Raw genomic sequence first — 19,434 nt, forward strand, 5'->3', positions numbered from 1 at the left:
GCGGTAAACTCTCCTTTTTTTCCTGAGTCCCAGCAAGAGCTCCCCGTTCAGCCAGGCCGGTCGTCTTCCCCGCCCGTTCTTCTTACGGCGTATGGGGACAGCCTGCTCCTGCGCCTTTAAGACTTCCTTCTTGAAGATCGTCCAGCCTTCCTGGACCCCTTTGCCCTTCAGGACTGTCTCCCAAGGGACTCTCTCAACCAGCGTCCTGAACAGGCCAAAGTCCGCCCTCCAGAAGTCCATGGTTGCGGTTTTGCTGACCCCCCTCCTTACTTCACCGAGAATTGAGAATTCTATCATTTCATGGTCGCTAAGCCCAAGACGGCCTCCGACCACCACATCTCCCACCAGTCCTTCTCTGTTAGTAAACAGCAGGTCGAGCAAGACACCTCCCCTGGTAGGCTCACTTACCAATGATGTGCTGTGTCATGTTGCCAAGTCTTGAACTGGTGCTTGCAGCCTAGCCGGAACAAAGCCTTGAGAATGTCTTAGTGGGTTTCAGGGAGTGACAATATCATGTATATTATCAAAGCTAAAGAAAAGCAAAAAGGGTTGTGAGTAAAGCTACAAAGGTAAAACAAATATGTTGTCTGCATTACATGAAATCTTATCTCTCTTCCTACCTATTAGCTGACGATTTCTGAGGGGTGTAATATTCTAATTTTTATCTGAAATTTTTTATGTGAAATGCTTGCTTTCTCACAGAGCGAAGCCTCCGAGGTAGAACTTTTTGATTGTGTTTCAGTGACTGCTATTGTGGAGTAAATTAGAATACTGGAAATATTTCCAATATTAATTGTTGTCCACAAAGTTTCAGTGTCTCTCTCGAAATGCCTTTATTGGTTAAGAAGCCTTTCTGGGTAGTGACCTTTCCTCTGTCCCTTTAGAGTTAGTGGCATACTCACTTTTAGAATTTATATCAGTTGTAGAGAGCTCTGAGATCTTCTACCACTGCTGTTTCTTCTCATAAGAATTAAATTACTTGGAACCTTTAATTCTAACGATTTGCAGATTTATACCTTCAGTTTTATATGAAAAAAGTTAACTTTTTAAATATGCAATGCTCTGTCAGCCTAGCAGTTTGAGTTGTGTTTTAGAGCGCTTCACAAAATCCCTTGCAGTATATAGTAATAGGATATGTGATTGATGTGGTACCTTATATGCCTTAGTTTTTTTCTCAGACTTTGAGGTTTGGGTTCATAATAGGGCCTGTGGAGTTGCACGTGTAAGTTCAGTGTCACGTTAATAATCAGATTACAATGTAGATGCTTTTCAAATGCAGTGTATATATCTATGACCTGACCACAAAGCAATAACTTGAAACTGTGTCTTTATGGAGCCTTTAACAAACTTTTAAAAGTGTTTTAGGTAAATGAAGTATTTCTTTGCCTCTTGTTCATCAAGCCACTTAGTTCAGAACTATGTATTTTTTTTAAAGAATATTCTGGGTTGTATCTCATGTTATGAAGTTAGCAAATTAGAAGTTTTGAGGTGTGGCAGAAGGAGTTTTATAGTCTTTTTATACTCACAGTGTTATTTCTGTTCTCTCTGTTTTTCCTTTTAATATAAACGTACACACACACACATATATATATATATAAAAACATTAATTGTGTCTCCTAGTTAGAACCTGGCTCACTCGATGAAACCCAGATTGCTACAATATTGAGGGAGATACTCAAAGGACTTGATTACTTGCATTCAGAAAAGAAAATCCACAGAGATATTAAAGGTAAATTGTTTTTCATTTGTATTGTAATAATATTAGAAGAGCTCATGCAATATAAATGAACACCCTTCCAGTGTCAAATGTCTTAACTTCCACTATTTCCTCTTCTTTATTCCAGCTGCTAATGTATTGCTATCTGAACAAGGAGAAGTAAAATTAGCAGATTTTGGAGTAGCAGGACAACTAACAGATACACAGATAAAGAGGAATACCTTTGTGGGAACACCATTTTGGATGGCACCTGAAGTAATAAAGCAATCGGCATATGATTCGAAGGTAAGGTATTTCAAGGCATTAGCCAAAGTCCCTTCCTTTTTTAACTTGATTTACATAGGTTGGTCTTCAGAATGTAGGTAATAATTTTGGCTGTGTCTAGACAGGTGTACGTTTAGGTGATACCTAGCAGCTAAAAGCTGTTGGCAAGGAAAGAAGCTTTCCTAATTTGTATCCAAACCTTAAGTTTCCTAGTGTATTAAGCTCATCCAGATGGCAAGAAATATTACGATATTGACAAGTATATCCTGTCGCCTTTTATCCCACTCTTTTGAATTAAAAAAATAGAGTATTTCTGATGGTTGTTTAAAAGTAGAAGAGACTAAATATATACAAAATGTTAATATGCTTCCACTTGTTGTTAGAAAGAAAAAAAAAAAAGTCAGCAAGACTGTTGAAGAGTATGGATTTGGTGGGCGTGAAAGTGTTGTTTGAAAGTGCTGTTATTCACCTGTGGAAGAATGTGCTGCATAGGTCTATGCTACTCTCTGACCACGTTCTTCTAGATATTCCGTACAAGGAGGGTTTAATGTTTAATATCAAATTTACTTATTTGTAGATATTTACATTCCACAGGATTTTGATTTAGAAGAGTGGTACAGCAGTGTACTGAAATCGCAACACAAGCACAATATATCCATTGTAATATACAGTTGGATCACAATAGAAATATCTTTTGTTAGGGTAGAGAAGCAGGGTTTTTTCATAGACAAAAAATGTCTGCATTTTTGAAAAATGCTGTTTTAATTCAGGATTTGACAAATGACGTAAGTTTTGTGTATTTTTCTTTTAAAATATGTGAAACTGAGCAATGTCAAACCAAGTCCCAATTTATGTTCCTGATACTGTGCTCTCAAGATTATGTGAGGCTTTTTGGACTGCTTTATGCATATGTGAGCTGTGTATTCCTTAACTGCCGTACAGAATTGCCCATTCCATTCTCACTTTATTCAGTCCCATTCCCAAACTCTTTTGTGTCCTTAAGATATTCCTATTATTCTTTCTCAGACCATGTATTGCAAGGTATGTTTACAAGACATTCCAACACTTGTCTTTATTGCCTAAAAAATAATCAAAGTATGTGATTTTTGACATAGATACTAAAATTTCAACAGCTTCTTTCAGACTTTTGTAAATAATAATTCAGACTGATATATTTGAGAACATAGGATTTCCAGATGGCTTGTGTGAGAGAGTAAGTTAGCTGTAATGTTTGCATTTCAATATGGTCAGTAGCTAATCTGAGAGGTGTACTCGATAGCAAAAATTTCAACTTTATTTTTCATTTTCTCTTGTAGTTTATTTTTCAAGTCCAAGTAATCCACGGGGGTGATAAAATCTAGCTGCTAAAGAAACTATCAGCCATGGGGAAAGATAGTGAAATGTCAAAAAATGACTATAAGCTTTATATAAAAGCTACCACCTGTTTTTTTAATTTCTTTTCCTTTTTTATTTATCTTTTCCCATACCATTTATTTCCTTCTCTCCAAGCTATTTGTTCTTTGATAAAATGTCCCCGTAGGATCTTTCCCTTCTTTCTAATTTCTGTTATTTTGGAAATAGTTCTTACTTCTTCATCCTGTTTTGATTCCTTTCTTCATCTGAAAGTCAGCATCTTTTCTTATCTGCTTCAGTTTTCCCATATCTAGTTCTCTGTCCTTACTACTATAGAATTTCTAATAGAAAAATAAATATTTATTTTTAAAATGTTTTTCTCTTGCACATAGCCTGTTTTCTTTGACTTACAAAAGCTTCAAAGTCAGACTAAATTTTACTCATTAGAATGGAAGAGGAAAGACTTATGGCAGTACTGCAATAAATAGTAGTTACCAGTGACTTGCTGACTCTCATCTGAACTTAGAAGAATAATTTTTGTGCAAGATTTGAAACTGTAAAAATCGTAACTTGTGGTAAAACTTAGTGATGATATAGTGTCATCACTTCTTAAGGTCATGCTTCTCCCTCCCCATTTGGAGGACCGATTTGCACTTGTTCTGGAGTTTCGTTGTCACAGACAGCGCATCCTTGATATGCCTAGTTGGATACACATGCAATTGGTACTTGCATCCCTCTTTTGAGATCCGTTCTTATCTGTGAAAGGAAGAGTTGCAGTTCCAGAGGATTTGGGGGGTTTGTTCTTGATGCTTCCAACACGAATGGGCTTCCAAAACCCATCTTGGACTTCAAAGAGTTCAGTGTGCAGCCCTGGTTTGTTGGACTTTTTCATTCATTTTTTGTGGAGGAAGGTCACTAGCAGTAGAAAGTTATAAATATATGAGGGAAAAAAGGAAGTATTTATATATGTGTGCGCGCGCATGTGGATATCTATGCACACATACTCATATAAATTTGATTTTTGTACTTATATATACACATACTCCATCTGTGACTGAAAGTCTGGCAGAAGAAAATCTATCCATTTATATGGCTTTAACACATTCCTCTTGAGAAACTGAAATTTGGAGTAAATTGGAAGTAATAATGCTCAGTTGTTTAACATGAAGACTCATCTTCGCAGGTGACGTTTTTCTTTCATAACCAAGAAAAGCTTTCCTGCTAGAGGGAAGTTATTCACAATTATACTCAGACTTGAGGAGAGCTTAGCTGATAATGCTGTTATTAAGATAAATGAAACTCAGAGCTCATATACTTGTGTAATCCTGTGTGCTCAGTGCGAGATGGCAGTTCTGTAACATGGGTTAACAAAACATTTCATAAATTCGATGGTATGCTAATTGACTCAGCGTTGGTTTTTTTTCCATACTTACTTGCAAAGTTAAGTAACTAAGCTCTTAACAATAGAATACTGTCTGAATAAGGAAGAAGGAGCTTGTTTTCAGTCATGCTGTAGTATGTAGCTATGATAGTGGAATGGGTGCATACATTGCAGCTATCAGCCTGTAGTCCTCTATGACTTAGTCAAAGACAACCTAACATATCAACTGAGCAGAGACAGATGGATTAGAGGGACACTTAGTAAGGACAGCAGTGAAAAATGAAATCTCTACTCTATCCAGTACCTGGAAATAGATCTGTTTACAGCATAGCAAAGTTCCAAATGCTCTGTTTGGGAGTAAAACCAGACAGCTCGCTTCAGATCTTTCCTGTTTTCCTGAGGATAAATCTTTGTTCTGCTTTCACTTCAAAAGAAACAGAAGAAACAAAACATAAATATTTGTAATTGATATTTTGTCCTTTGGAACAGATGGTTCTGTGAAATTTTTTTTCTTTCACCTTTCTGAGGGGTTTATTCACCCATTCTTTTGACTTTTAGGTCTGTTATTTCAGGAGAACATAGAGGATTATGATGTATTACTTCACATTACTTCAGGCAGATTTGGAAATAGGGTTTGCATCTAGGGAGACAGCGTTCCCTAGAAGGAGTAGCACATTTTGATAATAAAAACCTATGAAACATATATTTAAATAATCTTCTCTAAAAAACCCAATATGCATATTGTGGCATCCAGTAACAATGTGAATCCAAGTCATCAATGAAATTAAATGGTAGCGGATCTAGCACTGGTCTCTGCTGCATTCTTGATTTGTCCCTCTAACTTGGCTGTAAGCCTTTGGATCTGCATTTTGCATGGGCATGACTTAGGGAAGTTTGATTTAGATCAGGCCTTCTTGGCCTACAAGACATGGCTCACAGGAGAAGGTCTACAAAGCAGATCAGGTAGAAAAGTGCTGTCAATATTTCAGAAGCTACTTCGACCAAATACTTCACTCGTTGAACTCTTGGGTTGAAAAAGTTGAATAATACTGTTCTAGACTGCATTTCTCTAGTCTGTGAAGAAGTAATACAGTGTTAAACCCCAGGAAAATTATATTCTGATCTATTAAATTTCTGATGGTTGTACTAGCTTGTTGAGGAAAAATCTTGTGCATGTTATAACATTTTCCTTTATGCCAATATTTGAGTCTTGCCCTATATTTACATAGTGTACTTGAATATGGTGGAAAAAATGCTAGTTTATAACACTAATAAGTAGAACCACTTTATGCTGTAGAGTAAAAACAACCAAGGAACTCTGTATACTTTATTTTATGTGGTTAAACACATAAACCAGACTGTGTTAACAAGAACAAATGATTTACAGTAAAGGTTTAAAATCTATGTTTGCAGGCAACACTGTTTCTTCTCGTTCTCCAACCTAATCTTAAAAGCATTGTTTCTTACAGGCAGATATCTGGTCATTAGGCATAACAGCCATAGAACTTGCAAAAGGAGAGCCACCTCATTCAGAATTGCATCCAATGAAGGTTTTGTTCCTCATTCCTAAGAACAATCCACCAACGCTGGAAGGAAACTTCAGTAAATCCCTCAAAGAATTTGTTGAGGCCTGCTTAAACAAGGACCCCAGCTTTGTGAGTTTCATCTGTTTGTCAATGTATAGTAGCGAACTTGACTGGTTTACATGAACTACATGAATAAGTGCAGTTCAGCTTTTCTAATATGGGGCAACATGTTCACCAGCATCTTTCTTTTTTTTCTTAGATACTGTATATATTTAAAATCTCATTTGTATCAAGACTGAAGTCTGGATTTCTTAATATTTCTATAGTGAGTCACTTAACACTCTCAAATGTGGTAAAAAAATATTTTTTTTTTTTTAAGAGACCTACTGCAAAAGAGCTCTTAAAACACAAATTTATTTTACGAAACTCAAAGAAAACTTCCTACCTGACTGACCTTATTGATAGGCACAAGAGATGGAAGTCTGAACAAAGTCATGACGACTCCAGTTCTGATGACTCAGATACGTAAGTTTGATGAGTTTGTGAAATATCCTTTGTAAATACAGGAGCCAAGTAGTTATTTTTAGCACATGTATTCCTGTGTTCTGTTGTTTACAGCTTTTCAGCTTAGCAGCCTTGGTAAACTAATGAAATCTTGGTTTCAGTGTTGCAAGGGATTTCATGCAAATTACAGTCGCTGAGAACAATTCTCGTGGCCTATTCTATACTACCTTCTCTCTTATGTAGGGTCTAGGGTCCTTCCTAGACATAAGGCCAACTGTTACTCCTGTCATGCGAGCAGAAGGTAAGTCTCACCCTGCACAGCCGAGTAGCAGTGTGCACATGCACTGTGCTGTGTGTGCATGTGGCCACCTAGGGAGGGGAGTTGTCTCCTTGGTGGCAGGCTGCCCCTCATTCTGGCTATCTGAGTAAACAGGCAGCAGCATATCCTTGCATGTAAGAGAGGGTTAGTGGACAGTGCTTCCATAATAATGGGGTTTTGGGGTACAAACCATATTACCTAGGGTTTTTTATGAGGGTGTTTTTTTCTTTTCTGTCCTTCCAGAAAGGTTGGGCCATTACAGCATGATAGTCATGAAATGTCAAATTATTTATTGAAAAAGGAGGAGGGTTGTAAATATTTCCAGATTTCTTTCCTTTCCAATTTTTACTTCTCTCCATCAAATTTTGATGGATCTGTTCAATAGGTTCATGAGTTGGTTTCCTTAGGAAACCAAGTTACAAATAATTACGACTCAGTTAACTTTTTAACTTTGTTAGTCTAAAAGTAATTTTGAAAATAGTGGGTATCCTGAGATTACACACTTTTGAAAATCAAGTGAGGGGATTGCCACAATTTATTCACAAACCTGTTAAATTCCTCATCATAAAGAAAACACAACTGTTCTCTGCAATTCCAGTCTGTGTGCTAATGGCAAGCATCAGGCTAGTTATGAGCTGCCATTACAGCTGTAGATTTGTCCTACATTATTAACGGCTTGATTCCTGCCAGTGATCACAGTTCCAGCCCAAAACCAGGTCTGATTTGGAAGGTAAATTACTAGTCCTAAAACTAGTCTCAGATCAGTTACTAACTGAACTTTGAGGTTACAGTCCATTGCTCCTGTGGAATATCAGACCAGCTTTGATGGCTTGGTATAGGAGAGTAGTGGAACTAGAATGGTTATTGCGTGCTTGTGAGACAATTTAACGTTATGTCTAAGCCTGCTTTCCCCTCCTCTGCTTCCACAGCAGCCCTTGTATTAGATGTGATAAAAGGGTGAGTTGATTTGGCATGCTGGAATACTAACTTTCCAAATCGATAAATATTTTACTGTTGGATCAGCTTGCTAGAGCTAACGTATACAAGGAAGGTAGACCTGCCTCTTTCAGTGACAGCCAGAAGTTCTGTGTGGCTTCAGGCAGAAATCTTGGAGAATTTTCTCACACTGATCATGTGCTTTTTGACTTGGTAGACCACGCCAAATACTTTTTGTACAGTAGCCACTACATGCCCTTTTAGTTGGTGGTTTTCTTGCAAATCACACTTAATTCACAGATCAGGAAGAAATGAAGTTAGAGAAGGATATTTATCGTAGTGAGAGGAGAAATGTAATGCAGTGACGGATTAGTGTCAGCATAAATATTTTTGTTCTTTTAACTTCGCAGGAGTTATAGAAAAAATTACTATGCCATCCACAAAAAAATGAGGCAAAAGATTGATTTACGGTGATGCAGTTTGTTAAAGCCATGCTGTATCTGTACTTTTTTAGCCAATTTTTTTGAAGTGGGAAATTACCTTGCTAACAGGCTGGGGATGAACCGTCTTCCTCAAAGGTATTCTAAGCTAGGGTCTTAGCTGTTTTTCTAGGCAAAAAAGTGAATTAAGTCTCCTAATTTTTCCCCCATCCCTAATGATTTGAGGTACTCTGCTAAAGCCAGTTTTCAGATAGCAATAAACCACTTCATGTTACTTGTTACGTAACTTGGGATAATGTTTTCCATCTGTAATGCCTCTCTTTCTTTTTGAAGTTAATTTAACATTGTGAAGTATCTTGGTTTCTTTTTTTTTGTTTGTTTGTTTAATTTCCGCAAAAGATAAATTACATTACTTTTCATACTTGTCTTTATACTTATTGGCTTGCACAATAGAATCCTGATTTTTGGTCTTGACTGGAGTTTTTATGTTTAGCATATATATTGAATGAATATGGACAATAAGGTGTAGGTAATAAAACTTTTTTTCCCCCCCTCCTCATCCCAAAGTGAACCAGATGGCCAGGCTTCAGGTGGGAGTGATTCAGGAGAGTGGATCTTTACAATAAGAGAAAAAGACCCCAAGAATCTAGAAAACGGAGCAGCCCAGCCTTTGGAGTTGCAAAGAAATAAGGTGCTCAAAATATTGACGGTATTATACAAGGAGATAATTCTTGCTTTAATAATTTAGTGGGGTGATTCTGTATTTTTTACAAGTCTATTTATTATATACCTTTAAAAGCATTTAAATTGTAAAATTTTCATAATTTTTGCTAAAAATGTATTTGCTACAGTTGCCTTTCACAAAACGTTTTGAGTAAGTCCTGAAGTTTGGGTATTCTGTAAATGTGTCCCTTTTCTGTAGTTCGTGAAATATGTACCAAAATATTTCTGTTGTTTGTGAAATATTACCACTGGAGGAAGACCAGGCAATATTTTATTTTTAAAATCTTCCTTCTGTAAAGTAAATTTAACCAGTACAGTACAAAGCTAGACTGGGTTTTGGGGAAGGCATTCTGGTCTTTTAGGAAAAAAAGTCTACAATGTAGCAAAGAATAGAATGTGCATGTGTCCAAAAAAAACCCCACCAAAAAATAGAATAAGGGATGTTTAGGAGCTGCTCCATCATATTTCCTGCAGCCTGTGTGGCTGGGCAAGTGGTTGCTACCCTGGCTCTGAAAATTCTGGGTGTGTGCCCTTATCAGAACTGGAGAAATATAAGAAAAACATTGTATCATACGGGAGGAACCTAGTAAATCTCTATGTCTGTGACTTAGTACATGCTCAGTAGTGTTGTCTGGTGGGGGTTTTTTGGTTGGTTTTTTGGTTTTGGTGGTTTGCCCCCCCCCCTAAATTTTGAGCTTGCATGTATTTGAGGTGCCGTAGCCTCAAATTTTAATTCAGCCTCCATTTTCCACAGTGCTTTGGAATAGTCTGTTGTAGAACACTTTACATATTTGTATATACATAGAAACAGATTTTTTCATAAAATGTAGTGTGTTGGAACTATTTTTTTCTTTAATTAGAAACAGAACACAATGCGGATGCTTTTTTTCAGAAATAAAATTGGTCAGAATTTTGTTTTCTTTAAAGGAAAAGGATATCCCAAAGAGGCCTCTATCCCAATGCCTGTCTACAGTTATCTCCCCTTTATTTGCAGAGGTAAGTTATTGCTTTAAAACTTAACAATTCCAGGATTTATGTCTCTGAAAAATAGAAAAATATGATGAATGACAACTAAGGTTTCTACAACCCATTTGGGACTTGATGTGTTACAGTTTTACCTGTACCCTTTGCTTTCATGCGTGTCTGCTTTTGAGAGCTTTGTTTTGCTTCTAATAATACTTCATATGCATGGTAGCAACATCGACCATGCTAATCTAAAGCAATGAACATGAAAACCAAAAAGGTATGTAAATGTTTGGATTGCAGCATTCCATTTTTTTACACTACTTTATCTCTTTATCTGTCATTTTTTCTGTTACAAATTTTAAGTTCTTCAGTGTTCCAAGATAGGGCTGTGGACCAGATCAGCAAGAGCTTAACTTTTGAGTTTCAGTGTTGAAAACTGTATTTTGTTCCCATTTTGAATTTTATATTTTTTATATTTGTTTTTTCCAAATACTTAAAAACAACTTTAAAAAAAAACCCAAAACATATGAAGGGGAAGCCAGATATTTATGAAGATGTGATTATTTTAAAAAGTTGATAGAACTCTAAGAAACAAAAACTCCGCTCTCACCCTAGCTTTGATATGACGATTTTTTATTTAAATAATGATTTCAATCATTGTAACTGTTACAGAAATAAAGTTAGAGAAATTGTTCTAATAAGAAGATGTTGTCTTAATTTTGTTCTAATGAATAAAGTCCTGTTTCAGAGGATTATCATCGAGTTTTGCATGCTGCTCATTAAGAATATTGAGTGCAGTAAAGCAATGAAATTTACATAAAGGGGATGACCTCTGTATTGGTTATTCAGACTCCAATATTCCGTCAGCCTGTCATTCTTCTATGTAAAGTGGAGAAACACTTTAAACCGGGATTTTTGGCATTTTCCATTGCAGTTCTTTAGGTATTACCCACTTGCTTCCCTCTGCTTGAGAATTTTCTTTCAATTCCCTACTCTTCCGTCTCCCAAACATTTTTCTGGTTGCTCTGCATCTCCTTTAGGTCTTCCTTCTCCTTTTCCAATACCAAGCATGATATAGGTCCTGCATCCACTGTCTTCCACACTCCATCCTCCCTTTTTATGCTTGCTTTATCTTTCATTTTCTCTCCACCATGCCCTTTATTACCTGTCTTCTAGACATCTCTGCTCTGGGTTCTTCCTTCCCATGGTATTGCTAAGTAGTTGCTGTGTCATTCTTTGCCTTTCTTGCTTCCCATTTTCATTTTCAAGGCCATTCCTTTAATTGCCACTTGCTGATCCCTGTGGGTATACGATTCCCCTAGCACTGCTGCAGCAACACAAACATTTTTCACTGTAGTCCTTATTAAGATTGCCATTTACTTTCATCTCTATAGCATGTAGAGGCTACAGAAAAATTTTTCCTCACACACTTGTTTGTTGTATCTTTTCATGCAGTGGGAGAAGACTCTTGGTCTGGTAGCTGCTGTTTGGTTCATACTTCAGACTCCTCTTCCATGCAACTTCTGGTGGATAGCCACAACTTTCCCAAACTGTTCCAGAATCTCATTGCAGGGTTTCCTTTTTCTTACGGGCGTGGCTACTGCCTCTGCTCTGTCTAGAGGAAGCCTTATGTTACCTTTTCAGTGTTCCATTTGCTTAGCATTCAAACCAAAGATATCTGCACCCTCAGGAATTATTGCTAGCTAAATTAGTGAGTTACTCCATGGAATTACTCCAAAAAGAACAAAGCTTTTTCAGAGCTTTCAGAGCTTTTTGTCGTCATGGAGGCTTCAAAGGTTTTGACGCAGCACACAGGTGTAAAAAACAACTGCTGTCCCTATAAGTAATCTTACAGGGGAAAATTGTGCTTTGCATCCTTCTCCTTCAGTTGAACTCTGATACAACTTAGGAGCCTTGGCTGAAGAGGCTTGCTCAGCTATGGGGCCCTGCCTCTCTGTGTTGCTGGTAGTAATCTGAAGCTTGGTGCACCTCAGCAAAGCAATTAAAAAAAAAGAAACCACAAAAAAAACCCCAACAACCCACAAAAAGCAAACCAACAAAACACCCAACCCCAAACAAAACAAAACGCCCAAACAACAGAAAACAAAACACAGCCTGAAAATGAACAAAGCTGTCATGCTTGTCAGTTATTTGTGATCTTCAGTGACCAGCTACCACCCTGATGTGGTTTCTTTCTCCTCATCAGAGGATGCTGGCTGTGAGTACTGCATGTGGTATCTCATTCTGGGTTCCTTTTTGAAGGCAGGAGATCTGGAGGTGTCCTTTGTCGTAATGTTTCCACTACTGTCTACTTCTATCATCTTGTCCTCAAGCTGTGACTTCCCAGTTTAGACTAAGAAAGGGTTAGTTATTACTGGGAAAAGAAAAGGCAGTTGTGTCTTCCTGTTACCTATGCTTTGTATGCAAGATCTCACTCTTGAGCATCCTGAATGTAGTGAAAAGAGAACACAAGCAGCAGCCAAAGAAAAGTGCAGAAGCCTTCCTACTGCTGTGGTTGTACCTCAGCTGTTCTACACACACACAGACCTCTTGATTTCCTTTTGTTGAGACCTGAGTTACTCTCAGGAGGATGCCCTAACATACCTATAAGCCATCGCTAAATGTGGAACTAGAACAATGATTATTTCCTTTATGTTTTCCCTTGCAAGACTCAGATTCCTTTTTAAAGAAAAACCTTTCCTCAATGCTGATGGCAACTCTTGAGCAGTAGTTCCTGACACCTGTTGAAAGTCCACTTCAGAAAGTTCTGAAAGGCTGCTTTAGTGCTTGGACATCTCCAAAGAACTTCACTGCCACTGGCCCCTGCCTCTGTGTTGCTGGTAGTAATCTGAAGCTTGGTGCACCTCAGCAAAGCAATTAAAAAAAAAAACCACAAAAAAAACCCCAACAACCCACAAAAAGCAAACCAACAAAACACCCAACCCCAAACAAAACAAAACGCCCAAACAACAGAAAACAAAACACAGCCTGAAAATGAACAAAGCTGTCATGCTTGTCAGTTATTTGTGATCTTCAGTGACCAGCTACCACCCTGATGTGGTTTCTTTCTCCTCATCAGAGGATGCTGGCTGTGAGTACTGCATGTGGTATCTCATTCTGGGTTCCTTTTTGAAGGCAGGAGATCTGGAGGTGTCCTTTGTCGTAATGTTTCCACTACTGTCTACTTCTATCATCTTGTCCTCAAGCTGTGACTTCCCAGTTTAGACTAAGAAAGGGTTAGTTATTACTGGGAAAAGAAAAGGCAGTTGTGTCTTCCTGTTACCTATGCTTTGTATGCAAGATCTCACTCTTGAGCATCCTGAATGTAGTGAAAAGAGAACACAAGCAGCAGCCAAAGAAAAGTGCAGAAGCCTTCCTACTGCTGTGGTTGTACCTCAGCTGTTCTACACACACACAGACCTCTTGATTTCCTTTTGTTGAGACCTGAGTTACTCTCAGGAGGATGCCCTAACATACCTATAAGCCATCGCTAAATGTGGAACTAGAACAATGATTATTTCCTTTATGTTTTCCCTTGCAAGACTCAGATTCCTTTTTAAAGAAAAACCTTTCCTCAATGCTGATGGCAACTCTTGAGCAGTAGTTCCTGACACCTGTTGAAAGTCCACTTCAGAAAGTTCTGAAAGGCTGCTTTAGTGCTTGGACATCTCCAAAGAACTTCACTGCCACTTTGTTCCCTCCAGAATGTCTTGTACTACACTGAACTCAAAATCGTCTTGATCTATTAATTCTGCTTTCCAGGGATCATGCTTATTCCATGTGACACAATCCCCTGTGCTATACTTAAGTAGGGCCAAAAGTGTATGCATGCCCACATTATATCCCAGAAAGTGGCACAAACTTTCCATTTGTTCAAGCTAAGCTTTCTTCATTACTGGCAGTAATGGCATAAAGGCAGACTATAGGTCCAGCATTCAGAGACGACTCTTAAATTAACTGAATAATTTGTAGAGAAATATGTAGAAAAATATTTCACTGTTCTTTAGTTCTGCGTAAACAACTCAAACTCTTTGGTCCAAAGCACTCGTAAACCCAGTCAGCTTCCAACTGGAGTATTTTTTTTCACCAGTCGTCCATCCCCCGTCCCCCGTATGTCCCCTTCCCCGGCCCCGAGAAATGGGGGGGGATATACACCAGTATGTCCCCTTCCCCGGCCCCGAGAAATGACTTTGATTCCATCCTTAAGAGGATGCTGCAAAGCAGCTCTTGACAACAGCTGTAGTGATAAATGTGGAGAGAAACTTGTAGATGCAGACATCCAACCTGCTGGGACAAGTCCGGTCCCTGGAAGAAGGCCATGCCTTTATTCACCCTTACTACTAGTAACATAACACTTTTTCCAAGGAAGCCCACACCGGTTTTGAATGTTCTTTAGTGAGTTCTGAGAAAGAAAGCATTTTACCAGCCATACTCAGTGTATTATACCAGCTCCTACATAAGCGAAGCACTGAGATGTTCCCTCTCAGCTCTCAGTTCCTGGCTAATCATGGGATCCTTTGCTTCAGGGGAGAGATGAGAGAGTGCTCAGGGTACTCTGTTAATAGAGTTGACAGGATGAAAACGTTTTCTAACAGTGCTTGCACAAGTGCACCTGCAGTGTATACGTATAAGCTATTGGTGTACAAGTATGTATACTAAAGTGAGTATGTATAAGCAGCACATCTTGACACCGAACAGCTACAGGTAAATAGTGCATCTTTCTTGGGATACTTTGTCGTAATTTTTGAATGTGAGCACGCTGAAAAGGATATGTGAATGATTGAAGGCTTGTGAAGATGAATGACATCCTGATAACTATTGCAAAGACTAACATCAGGATGAAAAATGTCTTCAGGATGTGAGGGTGTATAATGAAAGTCAAATCCTGACATTGTGAACACTGGCGGTCACTTCCTAACAAGCTTTTGCATTGTATTGTTTATAGAAATATTTATGAATATCTTTATTAATATACCTCTTCCTGTTTTTTTTTTCAGTTGAAAGAGAAGAGTGAAGTGTGTGGAGGTAACACAGATTCCATAGAAGAACTGAGAAAGGCTATTTATTTAGCTGAAGAGGCTTGTCCGGGCATTGCAGATAACATGGTGTCACGCCTTGTGCAGAGGCTTCAGAGGTAACAAAACTATTTCACTAAGGGTTACAGAAAATTGCAGATCTGATTCTACAAATATTTGACTAGTGTTAAATTGAAAGAATTAATTTCTGTTTATAATAGAGGAAAAAAACCACTTGTGCCTATAGTTTGTACAGTTGTGTTTGCTTAGTAGAAAAAAAACTAATCATATCAGCAGTTCTAATTTCTGGCTTCAGGTGATAGCCCATATGTACGTTCATCCTGTTGGTGTGCATCTTGTGTGTCAGATGAGGCTAGACAGCCTCTTCCCTTTGTGGTTCCTATAAGGGACATTCACGCTTTCTCAGTGTCTGGGTGTATGTTGCAGAGGATGCCCTGTATCACTCTCAATTTCTTTTACCCACTTCGATAAATGGACTGTTCAGTTAATTTGTGTTTCTTTCAGTCACAGAGTAAGTGGTTCCTTGTTTGTTCATTTAAGATAGTCTGTATGGCCTTTTGGTGGTACCTCCAAAACCAACTTTTTGTATTACTTCAAAAGGCCAAATTTCATAAGAGATTTTCTAACTGCTTAGGTCAGGAATATATTCTTAACGAACACTCAATTTGCTGTTCTTTTAAATGCTACACAGGAAAAGATCAGGGGCATAAATTTCAGAATTACTGCTTGAAGAGACTTTAAATACAACCTTGAATCCAGGAGTCCACAGCTGTTGTGAATCTACACCATCCAGGTTGGATTGCTTGGTACTAGAAAAAACTCACGGCAATGATTAATCATGGACTGCTACCTTGAAAAAGATCCCTCTGAGCAGGTGCCTCCCTTGTACTGTCTCTAACCATAGCTTGGTAAAGTTTAAGAATTCACACCTCTGAAGTTAAAGCAGAGGATTGCCAGGCTGACACTGTCATTCAGTAAAAACCACTGCCAAGAAATCTGCAAGCAGTCGTGTTTCTTGCTTTCTGGGCTGTTAAGCATGAAGCCCAGTGAGCATCTCTAGTGCTAAAAGGTCACTCCTTGATGCCAGATGTCCTGATTCTCCTTTCAGTTGATCCTGGCAGGCTTGAAAGAGTTTCTGGAGCTTCCATCTCAGTTTGTTTCCATTAGGGGTTCCAAAACTGATCCCAGTCTTTCATCAGTCCAATGTCAAGTCCAATCAGTGTCAAGCTTCTGTCAGCCTGGTAGAGGGCCTTCCTGGAACTGGGAACCTCAAAGACGGCTGCTGCTGCTATTAAAGCTGAAGGTGACCGTGTAGAGACAGGCTTTCCACTGGGCGCTTCTTTTGCGGATGCTGGAGATGATCTTACTTGTTCCTATCGTGACAGCAACAGTCATCATTTTTGTCCTAGGAGATAGATTTCAGAACCCTTTATATACCTATTTAGCATTTTGTTTTCCTTGTTTGCTTCCTTGGACTACTGCTGTTTTTCTCGGTCATAATGTCTCATAACAGTGGAGGCAGGCACTTCATTTTCTTTGAAGGAGAGAGAGAAATATTCATAGAGAATGTTTGTTGATGAGTCACATCTGGGTGAACTTTCTCTTACTCCAGGGATGATATTCAGCTAGTGTGTGATCATGACTAGCACTCCTTCCAGAAAGTGAGTGAAAGAAATGAATGGCAGGATCCCCCCCTAAAAAGGAGTTTGAACCCTTCCATAGCTTAGTAGGTATCCCTCATGGATAAAGCTGTTTTTGGAGCGAGTCAGCTTCTGAAAAGATAGTTCCTTCTTGTTTGAATACTACAAGAAATATGCAAAAAAATTACATCATTAAGTCATTTATTGTATCCACTTGCAATATCCTCTCGATTTGATAGCTAACTACTGAAGATGGCTCTTTAACAACATGTTTCTAATGAGATTTTCATTCCCCTTATGATTGGTTAAAACTGGATTTCCCAAGTTTGTCTGAATGTATTAGTTGGGACCCTCGGAAGATCTGCCCAATAACTTGAGTGATTCCATTTGCCTTCCCCTTCCAGTTCTGATCTCTGATGTTTTATCAAGTTTATTGAAAGCTTAACGTGATTAAAATGTGTGCTGCTTTCTTTGGATGATTCTTAAGAATCTGCTTAGACCAAGAAATAGAGGTTTCCTGCCCCAGTAACATTTTGGAAAGATTACGATGTAAACTTGCTAAGTAGGAAAGTTGGAATCATAAACTGTTGCCCCCAGAATGCTGGATTCTTACATCATCATATACTTCTCAGTACACGCTTGAGCAGGGGTTGTTGCTATTCATTAGAAAAGCAGCGGTGTTCTAATAGGGTGTATTTTACATGTCGTTCAGCTCTTTGGCTTTTGTCTTCAAAGCGTGACAGCAGTGGTGGGTGTCATTCTGCAGGGAAAAAGGCTGGAACTTCAATAGCATAAAATGGAATAACTTTTAGTTGCTGCTTGTTGTGGAACACTGTTCCGAAGGTCACAAGGTTAACTATTTCTTTTCCTTTTCAGATACTCACTGGCTGGAGGAAGTACTGCATCCTACTGACTTTTCTAAGACAACAGAGATCCCACGGTGTCTGCATTGAAGGCGCGCACCCTGATGTTGTTCTGCCCCTCAAGTCGCTGGGATGTCCTTTGGCGGAAGGACATCCCTACATGTGCAAGAATGAAAACGAAGTCTCTCGGATGGAGGCAGTCTTTTTCAGCTCCTTAAAGCTATAAATTTTTTTTTAATGATAATGCACATATTCCAGGGAGGTGTCTTTTTGTAAAACCTGAAATGTATATTTAGGTTTGTGATAGAGAAATTGAAGATATTGAGAAACCTCAGGTATCTTGCTTTAAGAATTCCACTGGGCGATGGCGTACGTTTGTTGGAAGTGTGTACAGATATGTATATAATGTCTTTTTTAACTGAAAGCCTTTCAACGTGCATAACGAATCACTGTGTACAAAATGGTAAAGTGCTTCTGTAGATAATGTTAGTGGGGTAAATATTTGACAGGCCATAACTGAGTATTGCCTTGCCTTTCTTACATGTAAATTTTGAATTATGTGACAAGTGAATCTTGGTTTGATTTTTGTACGTGAAGGATTTGCCATTGAAAGAGTTAAGCCTGTACTATGGAACCTTCTGTTCGTACCTCAGCAAAGACACAATTTTATTCTGTTTCTCCAGTATTTCTTCCTTTTTATCTGTATTCTGAGTCTGACTTTCTAATGATGGTACTACTTCTGGTTGTTTTAAATTTAACACACCTCGTCTCTCAAAGCTTTAAATTTTAAATCACTGTTTTTCCTAAAGCATGAGCTCTTTCACGGTTTCAGTTTTAAATTGTGCCAATGCAAATTCTGAACCATACGTATTGCTCTATTTTAGTAGACGCTATTTGTGAAGCTTGTAGTGAGATTCAGGTCGATCTTTTTTTTTCACCTAAACATGTTTGAATGCTCACACAAATAAATCTTTATTACCTACATTCATTCTGAAATATCTCATTAAGACGTTGGCTCTGAGGCAGTGGCAAATATTTCTTCATCACGCCTATTTTTATCATTAGAACGAATGTCTTGCAGCGTAAAAGAAAAATTATCCATATATTCAGTATTTGGTCTTGCTGCCTAAATCTCTGTACCTCTTTACCGAAAGTGATAGGCGTTAGGCAGAAAGACTGCACAACTGAGCCTGAGTGTTGTATGCTGTGTCCTATTACTTGTCTCCCCAGAAAAAAGTTACTTCTTGAAAATTCTGAATTTTGAAATTTCCACTGTTCCTGTGAGTGCTCCAAGATACCTGACTTATGCTTTTATAGTTCTTGGAAACAGTAATGTTAGTTGCACACACAGTTGGTTAGGCGGCATTTTTTTTCCCCACAGTATTACCCTGAGGTTTACCTCGGTTTGTCTCACCAAGGCTACCTATATTCAGGTGCTTCTTATTCTGGTAGCTAAGGGAGCATTTTTGCCTTGTTTTTAATGAAGAAACTGATGATTTTATGTTTTGCATAACATTGAGGTAACTTACCTGTTTAATTAAAAAAAAAAAAACAAAACAGATATGACTTTTGGAAGGTAAAGGATTAAAATTTTGAAAGTATAGGCATATCTACCTGGCTTGGTACAAAAAGACCCAGGTTCTCTAACCGTTCTGGAAGCAGGTGAGGTGTCCTTGCAGGACTTCACATCACCATGGCAGCCCTTATTCTATGCATATTAATAGCCTTAATTATTATTAATCAAATAATTTAACAGTTAGAGGACA

The 19,434-nt window shown here is 38.3% G+C and overlaps 1 protein-coding gene across 1 annotated transcript in view; it reads left to right on the forward strand.

The window, feature by feature from the left end:
- The window catches only part of STK24 (serine/threonine kinase 24), a 44,285-nt gene extending 26,539 nt beyond the window's left edge, over positions 1–17,746 (forward strand). Inside the window, exons 3-10 of the mRNA XM_009288337.2 lie at positions 1,621–1,729; positions 1,845–2,002; positions 6,185–6,370; positions 6,621–6,766; positions 9,008–9,131; positions 10,091–10,159; positions 15,127–15,263; positions 17,682–17,746. Of these exons, the coding sequence (XP_009286612.1) occupies positions 1,621–1,729; positions 1,845–2,002; positions 6,185–6,370; positions 6,621–6,766; positions 9,008–9,131; positions 10,091–10,159; positions 15,127–15,263; positions 17,682–17,718 (966 nt within the window). The 3' untranslated portion in view covers positions 17,719–17,746. The remainder of the gene's footprint in view (positions 1–1,620; positions 1,730–1,844; positions 2,003–6,184; positions 6,371–6,620; positions 6,767–9,007; positions 9,132–10,090; positions 10,160–15,126; positions 15,264–17,681) is intronic.
- Positions 17,747–19,434: the final 1,688 nt, after the last annotated feature.

This window comes from Aptenodytes forsteri, unplaced genomic scaffold, assembly GCF_000699145.1.
Source record: "Aptenodytes forsteri isolate BGI_AS27 unplaced genomic scaffold, ASM69914v1 Scaffold123, whole genome shotgun sequence".
In the NCBI taxonomy this organism is placed as follows: domain Eukaryota; kingdom Metazoa; phylum Chordata; class Aves; order Sphenisciformes; family Spheniscidae; genus Aptenodytes; species Aptenodytes forsteri.